The sequence below is a fragment of the Paracoccidioides lutzii genome, assembly GCF_000150705.2.
Source record: "Paracoccidioides lutzii Pb01 unplaced genomic scaffold supercont2.2, whole genome shotgun sequence".
Taxonomy (NCBI): domain Eukaryota; kingdom Fungi; phylum Ascomycota; class Eurotiomycetes; order Onygenales; family Ajellomycetaceae; genus Paracoccidioides; species Paracoccidioides lutzii.
Genome location: NW_015440948.1, coordinates 1,523,036 through 1,532,994, shown reverse-complemented (window position 1 = coordinate 1,532,994; position 9,959 = coordinate 1,523,036). Strand labels below are relative to the sequence as shown.

Sequence of the window (9,959 nt, the reverse complement as noted above, 5' to 3'; positions counted from 1 at the left end):
ATGGCTGTTGTTGTTGTTGTTGTTGTTGAGGAGGAGGAGGATAATGTAGATGTTGGCCTGCTGGTGGTGGTGCTTGCCCAGGTGCTGGTGCAGCTGGGTACTGTCCCGGCGGAGGATAATATCCCTGAAGAAAATATTGTCCTTGGAGGGGCGCCTGGCCTTGCGGGGGAACCTGACCGGGAGGGGCTGCATTATATTGCCACGGAGCACCAGGAGGGGCTTGGCCGTAAGGAGGGTAGCCATAGCCAGCAGGAGTCTGCTGCTGCTGAGGGACACCTAGATGATTGTAAGGTCAATTTATGATCTGATGTGGTTCTAGGAATTAGAGAGGGGAGTCTTTTTGCGATTTTGAAGGATATAATTCCAGCGATCTTGGATTGCCAGGAACCGCTTTCTCTGATTATCTTCGCAATATGATGTATGAAATATGAGAATAGGATACACACCTGCTGGCGGGTTCTGCTGCTGCGATGGATCCATCGCAACTTATTGTAAAACAGAAGGTTGCAATATATTGACTGACGGAGGGGTATCTGTAGAGTTCACGTACAATGTAGAATCAGTCAGTGAGCTGCAAAAGGAATGGCAATGGTAGTTGAACAGTTTTCAGCAGATTTCTCCAGAGTTGTAGTTAAAGGATGGCTTTAATATAAAATTACTTTTCCTGGAGATTTTGTCTCCTTATAACATTGAGGGGATCTCTCCGGCACATTACCGGCCGCCAAAGCCCCAATTCATCCTCCATTTCACAAAGAATTCTTAGGCTTAAGCGCCAAGCTGTCAACCATCATCGCCTTCCCTCCCTTTCCACGCTCAAATGGATAGGCATGTTGGAGGGGCAGAAGCGTGGCCATTGGCTGTGAGGATCGGGGCAGTGTTTTGATTAACTTTCATGCTTGTGAGAGCGCCTCATCCAAGACGATTGGGCTGACAATAGAAGCTGGATCTCTCCGCTTAGGGAACTAGCTGTGGCTGGGGGGGGAATGCATGCTTCAATGTGTGATTGGGGCGAGGGATTCAGCGCTAACAAGTGAAATTCTTCCAATTTCCGGTCTTAGGGGTTCGTTTCGAGTTGAACTAAGGATTTGGCTGTGGCGCGAGGCGGGCGGGAATGCCCTCAACAAAGAGATTTTGGGATGATTTAGTGTATGAATGCTTTCAGCCAGGGAGAGTAAGGCTGATTTCGATCTGAGTATAGAGTTCCCGAGTATCTATATTGGGATCTGTTGTTGAACCAGATAGGTGAGCCACATATTTTGTTGAGCAAACAAAGAACTATCCGCAAGCACACCTTCATATCTCATTTTCGGGCCTGAAAGATTGATGAAGCGTGGGCAGATAGTATGTACAGTACGGATTGAGGGCCGGCTATCCACCATCCGCTTCTCAAGGATGCTCGAAATAGTATTAAAAAGCAAGCCAAAGCGCATGAAGATTAAACCAGACGGAAGACAAAAAACATATATACACATATCAGTCCAACATACTACGATCTAAACAGTTTCTTCAGTTTCCTCTCCCGCCTTGACAAACACCATATTCAACTCCTGCCCTGGACTCAGGGTAACATCGAACTTGAACTCAGGATCCTGGCCCACAGGCGGCGCATTCACCGCATTAATTTCACTATACTGCTGCAAGATCCTTGAAACAGTATATCCCATTTCCAGCATGGCAAATTGCTGTCCCAAGCAGATGCGAGGACCGCCGTTGAAGGGAATGAAATGCCATGGCTTGGGCTGCCAACCAGAAACCCATCTCTCGGGGATGAAGATCGAGGGGTCAAGATATGGGATGGGCTGTTTCTCGTCGCTGCCAGCGCTGCCTGGTGCTGATGGCGGCGGATCGTATAGGTCTCTCCGCCGCTGCATGTTCATAGTCGAATAGATGATCCGCGTGTTGTTGGGGACACCGATGGGGGAGCGACCATCGTGGCCGCCCCCCCGTGGCAGGGTGGTGTCTGTCAGGGAATGGCGGACATTGAAAGGCACGACGGGATACAGGCGCATTGTCTCATTGAGTACGGCTGTCAGATACTTCATCTCCTTGAGGTCTGAGTAGCTCGGTTTGCGGGTGGTCCCAAGCCGGTTGAGGATTTCCGTGCGCAGTCTGGCGACCACAGATGGACTGCGGGAGAGCTCGAAGAGGCAAAAGGCGAGGGTTGCGGCGGTGGTGTCCCGGCCTGCGAGCAGGACGGCAACGAGTTGGTCACGGATGACTTTAGGGTCCTTGGTAAAGCGAGCTAGGGCGTGCAGGAAGGTTTCTTGTTTGGACAGTTTCTTGTCGAGTTCTTCGGTATTGAGGCTGAGAACTTCGTCGATGAACGGCTGCATGAAGTCATCCATTCTCTTGAGATTAACGCGGAATTCCTTGCGCGACATCAGGAAGGCGAATGGGCTAAGGGGTTATTTTGTAAGCTAACTAGGATGTCAAATTGCTCTCCACCCCTTTTTAATTTTTTTTTTTTAATTGTTTTTATTTATTTTTGACTGTAATTCGTGGAATATCAAAGTGTATTCGCACTTACCCAGTTTTGAAAATTTCTGACTGACGATGAAGTACAAATTGGAATGCCTCCGCGAAGGTCGTTTTCGGGTCATTCAAGCTGTCAACGCTCTGACCGAGGAGATAAGCTGTGGCAGCATCGAGGGTAAAGCGGAAGAACAGAGGCCCTACATCGACCACCCTGCCCTTCCCAGGCATATTATTTTTTCCTGCCAAGAAGGGAATGAGTTTCTGGATATGCTTTTCGAAGATTTCGGTGTCAACAATACGGTCTCGTGCGAACATGGGGCGGATGAGATGGCGCGATCGAGACCACAGCTCTCCGTCCGTGGCAAAGATACTATCGCCCAGGAACTCTTTCCATTCAGCATGGAAGCGTTCGCCTTTACCGTAGTCGGCAAATTGGCCCGTGAGGACTGCCTTGATGTTGTCTGGATCGACGGTGTAGATAGCACGCAAACTGGAGTGTGTGTTGATCTCCACAGTAGCGGAACTATCGCCATTGGGTAAAGGCACGGCGGCCAGAGTATCCACCCAAAATTTAAGGTCCTCTTTCTTTGATGATGATTTTAGGGTTTTGTAAATGAAATCCATGCCTGCGGTATTTTTTAATATGTTCAATTAGCACACTATTATCACCTTCCTAATGTACGTACGTATGCCACTGGCTTCCGCTCCAACATCAGCTCCCTCCCCTGTGGCATCACCATTTCTTATTTCCTTCCCATATTGCAATCGTCTCCAACAATTTTCAGCGCATATGGAATATACAACAACTTCAGGACCTGAAAAGCAAGCTAAAAAACCAGGGGTAATAACTGACCTAATGGCAAATATGTCTGAATAATAGGGGCGCGAGAACCCAAGCGACTCACTCTGCGATCGAGCTGAATTCCACGAAGCCATGATGCAATGACCACCAAGCCCAATAACCCCAGGATAGCTCTGATTGGGGTCAAGTTTGCGATAAGTTCTTCGACAATCATTGTTGGGGCGTATGGAGTTTGGGGGGGTTCAATATATTCCTCCCGTTGAACTGTACCTCGGTAAGTGTAGGACGTTTTCATGAAATGTATTTGATATGGATATTAAAATGCCGTTATGTACACCCCCCACTATCAGATCTTATGGGAACTCCGGGGTATTACTCCCTCAGTCTAATGTGGTGTGGGTTGGATCAACTCTGGAGGGAAGTGGACAGAATTTCACTGATCAGATATTATGTCTGGCAACCATGCCAGGAGGTCGAAGTCGTGCCAGCCGAATTTGATAATTAACAATGCGCAGAACCAAGTTTTACAAAAAAAAAAATTATGAAAGAAATATAAAGAGGAGAAACGGAAATGGGATATTAATAAATAAAGGTCATTCACGGCAAGTCATTATACATTTCCCAGAAAGGCGAAAGAAGACGATTCTCACACCGCGGAGGAGCTTTGGAGGCGATTTGGCCTGAACCTCTCCACACTTTACATCACTGACTTCACGGGGAAATCAAAAGCGGGCGAAAGTAATGCCTTATTACTAACAGGCGTATCATTTTGGCCGGATGGGACGTAGTTCCGGCCAAGCGATGTCTTCCACTTTCTGCACCCATTATTTCCCCACCTATCCCCTCCTTTTCTGCCTCGTTAGTAGCACCGTGAACCGGCGTATTCGTATTCATGGTATCTCTAGGGTAGATGCAAAATGGGTTACTCAACCCTTTGGAATGCTCTTGATATCTCACCTGTTTTCAGTTTCCACATGCGTTGGCTGATGTTGGCTCCATCCTGTTAAAATCACATGAAAAATGCAACCCTAATTATTGGGTAAGTTTAAGTTGTGACGTATGGGCATTCAACCACTCTCCATTGCATGCGGTCGTGCAATTTTAGGCTGACTCTTTGAGTTCTTCTGGGGCATGTTTATGCTCAATTGAAGGTTTCCCATGGGGTCGCAAACAGTGAGATGTGAAATACTTTCGGCATGACTCCTTGCTCAAGTCTCAATTCAAGGTCGAAAGAGTTATCGTCGCACAACTAAATCGTGTCTCCCATGGTACAAAATCTTGCCATTTGATGGAGAGAAGCCATAATACAATATGTGAATTTCAGTGGTGGCTATTGTGTTTATCGTTAGTCAGAGTTTGAGGATTTGCCTTTGGCTGAATCTATCATCAGAGCCAGTAGCAAGAGGATAATTTCTTCTCTGGAAGCGTCATGTGTAGCTATTTAAATCCTGCAGTTGTTGGTATTAACTACATGCGCAATGGATTTGCATGTGTTGAAAGTACCGATCGAATTATTCTCGAATCATATGAAAGAAAGAAAAGCAGAGAGTCCAGAGATGATATGAACTCCACCCTTGCTTACATAAAATGAACTAAGATATGACCAAGGATAGCCGCATCGTCACCAACAATATCGATTGTAGATTCCGGATCTCTTAAGGTGAGCAGATTGGCTTCAACTGGGCGCGAAACCCCTTCATACCTTCTCACCACGATTAATCCTCCTTGTTCTTGAATAAAAGAATAATAAATGTCTGACGTCGTCTAAGAGTGGTCACGAGAATTATCTCTTTTTTTGCAAACCGCCCCCTCCCCCACCGATTCGGGAAACGGAGTCATTTATGACACCGATCCCAAATATGCGAAATTCACAAATGGCTGATCGGGTCTGGCTTGGTGCTCCCCAAGACTCTTCAACGCTAAATTACATAGTCAATGCAGCCCGAGACGCGCTTGTTTAGGGTTCCCCGCAAAAATGGATGTGCACAACAGGGCGATTGGATCGTGAGTTGAAAACTTAGGGATTAAAGTGGAAATTGATTTGTTTGCGACCTCGGTAACTATGAGATGAAGATTGAAAGTGTTGATGGGGGTGCTTCTGTGTGGGTGGGTTTGAGGGGAAGGTGTCCAGATGATAGACGCCATGACGACAGTGATTGCATGTAATAATAGTCAATGGGAGGCATATGGTTTTGCATGAAGGGTACAGATTGTATCGTTGTGATTATCCTACAGCACTTTTTGAGCTCTGGTCACTCTGCTGGGCAAATTCAGATACTGTGTCACCATCTAATGGCACCAAAGGAGTCAATTCTTTTCATTCCCACGTTGAAATAGGGGGCTCTGCCACTACGTCAAAATTATGACTAGGAACTTGGATAACGGCGGAGAATTGATTTGTTGATCAAGTACGTAGGTATTAATATATTCGCCCACAGAATCGACATCCCTTCGGACATCAACATCAAAGAGCAGAACTGGGGACAAAACTCGCAGCCACTTCCTACAGCTCGCAGCTCCCTTCCCTCATGAGACAATACGTTAATTGGGCTAGGCTAGCCCTGACGCCCACATCAATCACAGCACGCTCACGCCATTCGCTAAGTCGGAATGAAGCATCATGTATCTGATCAGCGGTTCGTGGACCGCTCCAAAGAACCTCCGCGGCTGCAGCCGCACGTGGCCAGATCAAACTGTCAAGGATTACCGGGTCAACATTCTCTGACCACATATGTGCCTCGCCCCCTTCAACCAGGTGGTGCAGTTTCCCCGGAATACCTTCAAGAGGGTTATAGATGTACATGTGTTTCCAGTTTTTATATGGGCTGCACCAGTCGACGAATGGATCTTTTACTGAGACAGAGCCGCGTTTAGGATTTATGTAGGTGCCATGTCCGCAGTCGAGGTACCAGGCGTCGCCCGAGCCGAAAATCGTGCGGTACCCACGATCCAGTAACAGCTTGACGGCGGAGGAGTTTCGCCACGCTTGCACAATAACGTCGGTTTTTTCGGTAGAGGAGGTAGATAGCGATAGTTCCCAGTCAGTTACGAGTTCCTCCCATACTATGGGTGTGAGGCCAGCTTTACGTATCGCGTCGTGGAGACGTGTCACAACAGCTTGAAGCAAAGGTTTTAGGACGTCTCTGTTGTTCGATCGGACTGTTTCTTCGAGGAGGTACGTATTAAGGTTGAACTCGTCGCCGCCTGTATGAAAGTAGCCAGTAAATGGCGAGACGCGAGGAAGTATATCCGCCATCAACTTATCCAAAAATTCATTCACGCCAGAAGAATTCAACTTGATTTGCCCACTGGGAGGTTGGAGTGCATACTCTTGCCACTTATCAGCTAGAAATGCGGAAACTAGCTCCGGGAAGGCATATCCGATTGATCCTGTGTGGCCTGGCATATCTATCTCAAGAAATACGGACACCCCACGTTCCAAGCCATACATCTGGACATCTGAGAGGTTAGAAGATGTCCAGATCAGGTCTGCATGATACGCTCCTTTCGCTGCCAACGAGGGTAGTGCGGGGATATCCAATGGCCATGACTGAGAGTCTGTTGCATGGATATGAAGGCGGTTCATTTTGGCAGAAGCCATGGCGTCAATGGTTCGTTTGATATCCGCTGACGTGTATGCATTTCTGGATATATCAATGTTGATGCCGCGATGCGCCCATTTCGGGGCGTCCGATATTGAAATTGGTGCAAAGGGTGTATACACACCGGGTCCGGAAGAATGTACATAGAAGAGCTGTCTAAAGGTTTGAAGTGCACGGATAGTCCCGATAGCTGTCTTGGTCGAAATTGTTGCTTCCCCGGTAGCGGAAATTTCAATCTTGTAGCTCTCTTCTTCGTGGACGAAATCGCGAATCTTCGCTTCCGATTGATACGTAGAGGCTTGCTTGATGATTACTTGGCGGATAACTGCATCACGCCCGTCCAACGCAGGTTCAAAAGAGCTATTTCGCGGATGGAATTTCCAGGGAACGAATTTGGAGCTAAATATCTCTGCTCCCGTCCGCTTTATAGCCTTTTTCACTATTTTGGAAACACTCGGAATGAGTTTCTCTCTAGTCTTGTTCTTCATCAACCAGGATGTTTGGAAGAAATCGAAGATTTCCTCCAAATCTATGTACGTAGAGATAATATTTTTTTTCTCAGCACCGCCGTCTGCAACAGTAGGCTGGAAGGAGAATTCCACAGACGAGGCCAGCCAAACAGTTGTGTTGCCATGGTTGAACTCCTGCGGCAGAGGCCATAAAGCCAGACACAACGAGACTAAACTGAGCAAAGTGACCTCAGAGAGCAGCATTGTGAGTTTCCTATAGGATGTTGAAGTAGGGGATGCCGGGCGATAAAGTGAAATAGGACTGGAAGAGTAGCATGCGGATGAATGGCTTGGGCAGTCACCGATGATGGTCCCTTGGAACTCAGCTCAAATTGGCTTTCCCAAGTAGGAAGTGCTGGAGTATAATTTTCACAAAGTGAAACTACCACATCCCATCTGACGGCTGTTGGTCGAGAAACGATGGAACAGAAGCCTGATAGTTTCACTCTTAGTTACCAGGTGTTTCAACCGCGCTGTAGACAATAGTTCAGCTCTGATAGAACACTGAATTTGAGTTGTTTTTAAAGAATTTAACATTGATGCATTGTCATCAAGGGAAGTTAAAGAGGATCTCCATCAATTCTGGCTTTCCTTGCATCCGTAGCAGCATGCCTCTTTTGGGTTGGTGAAAACTCGTTGGCAGGGTGAATGCAGCGTAGGCTCTGCAACCCAATGGAATACCTCAACCTACATAAATAGTTCCTCACATAATGCGTTGCAATTCGATTGAAGGATACAACTAGAAAATAGGAAAAAGAGTGGAATGAAATTAAACATAAAACAGGATGCTTGAATGACAGGTATTGTATGTCAAGTATGGAAGTTTTGAATGTTCAACTGAAGAGCCCCTTTGAGATCTTTGTTTTGTCATTTCCCAAGTCCAGTTGAGGGCTCAACCTTCAGGGCGGATAATGTTACTGTGACAGAATGGCAAGCTTGATTCATTGCAAAGGTTGCTAACTAACGAGGAACGAACTAGTTAGTTAGATATAGTTACGGTGGAAAGTAAGTCACATGACAGAAAGTCCGACGCATATTTTTGTGTATTACACTATCCCCTCGCCCGTAAATGTGAATTAGCGTGTTTTCAGTTGCTGTAAAACATGAACCAAGGAATTATTGGACATTATACTTTTTATGAGTAATCTATTGGCTCATTCATACCTACCTGGAACCTTATTTCTTCACCACATGAAACGCGTGTAGGGATGAACGTTGTTCTTAGCTTTTACCAAGCTCTTTACCTGCTAACCCATGGAATCCCTATCCGTCTAAACCACCCAGACAGCATGGAATTCATGAAGGAAGAAGCTCCTATCAAGGAAAGAAGCAGGTAAATCCCTAGTCTCTGTTAATAGAATGTAAATTCATTTCACTGACTAGGTCAATTAGGCCCTTCTAAAACCCCTCAATAACGCAAGCGGAAGATGGAAGAAGTCATAGCTGATATACCACCTTTTGAAAGCAGTTAAATGGACTCCTATGAAGCCTATATACCGAGTTCCTACTCTCAATCTACCCACTGATCTTGATATCAAGAGCCCCTATGCTCTGTTCAGTCTATGCATCTCAGAGAAAGACTTTCAAGCTATCTCCAATTCAACCAATGCCTACACCCGAAATCAAATGGAAAAGGAGCTAGATAAACATGCTAGATACTGGAAATCAACTTCTGCTGCTGAGATCAAGGTCTTCTTTGGCATATAAACCTATATGGGAGTACATGATTCTCAGAGAATTGATCTCTATTGGAGGAATGATATTGAGCAAGGACCTACCCGTTCGCCTCAATTCCATATGCCATTATATAGATTTTAGCAGCTTAAGAGGTATATTCATATATCTGGCCCTCAACAGTCTCAAAAAGGAAAGGGATGATGGTATAAGCTTGAATCTTTGATCTCTAGCTTTCATACTGCTTGTAGGAGTTACTATACTCCTGGTTTCAATCTTTCTTTGGACGAGATAATGATTCTCATCTTTGGTAGAAGCCTACACACCTATAAAATGCCTAATAAGCCTATGAAACAGGGTTGTTAGGTATTTGGCTTAGGTGAATGAACAGGGTTATCTTTGGACTTTTCCCTGGTCTAGTCACCAGTTGAGCATTGAAAAAAAAAAAAAAAAGCTCAAATATCCTTTTCCAAGCAAGACTGGATCTATGGCGGTGAATATGATTGAACAGCTTCCTAAGCTATCAGGGGTATCTGCAGGAAATCCCCTCCTTGGCTCTATGGTGAATCCTAGGGTCAGCTCAGCGGGGGATTCAAGTTGATATCTAGGGGGAATTACCAACCTGACATTCAACCTCCTGTTCAACTAGCTATTCAGCCCACTGAGGAATCAATCAGCAAGGAGGTCCCATACTATTCAATTAATATGGACAACTACTTACCTCTGTTCCTCTATTCAAGCACCTTCATAAGCAGGGCTATGGAGTCTGTGGAACTACTAGACTCAAAGCAGCTACCCCCCCCCCCCCCCCCCCCCCCCTTGGGGTAGGGGAAAAAAAGGAACTTCTATTTTGGGGAAAAAGTCGGGAAAAACCTTTGTGGCAAACCCAAAAAAAAA

At 46.0% G+C, this 9,959-nt stretch overlaps 3 protein-coding genes across 3 annotated transcripts; 1 reads left to right on the top strand and 2 right to left on the bottom strand.

Moving 5' to 3' along the window:
- PAAG_11214 (hypothetical protein) lies at positions 1 to 303 on the top strand (the record flags this gene model as incomplete). Its single annotated transcript, XM_015846904.1, has 1 exon — positions 1 to 303. One exon carries the CDS (start codon positions 1 to 3, stop codon positions 301 to 303), a length of 303 nt encoding a protein of 100 aa, XP_015703511.1.
- A 1,190-nt stretch (positions 304 to 1,493) lies between these two features.
- PAAG_01137 (cytochrome P450 52A11) lies at positions 1,494 to 3,491 on the bottom strand (the record flags this gene model as incomplete). The annotated part of the gene is made up of 3 exons (XM_002797232.2): positions 1,494 to 2,397; positions 2,528 to 3,101; positions 3,329 to 3,491. 3 exons carry the CDS (start codon positions 3,489 to 3,491, stop codon positions 1,494 to 1,496), a joined length of 1,641 nt encoding a protein of 546 aa, XP_002797278.1.
- A 2,289-nt stretch (positions 3,492 to 5,780) lies between these two features.
- PAAG_01136 (beta-hexosaminidase) lies at positions 5,781 to 7,592 on the bottom strand (the record flags this gene model as incomplete). Its single annotated transcript, XM_002797231.2, has 1 exon — positions 5,781 to 7,592. The coding sequence occupies one exon, from the start codon at positions 7,590 to 7,592 to the stop codon at positions 5,781 to 5,783; it is 1,812 nt and encodes a 603-aa protein (XP_002797277.1).
- Between the last annotated feature and the right edge of the window lie 2,367 nt (positions 7,593 to 9,959).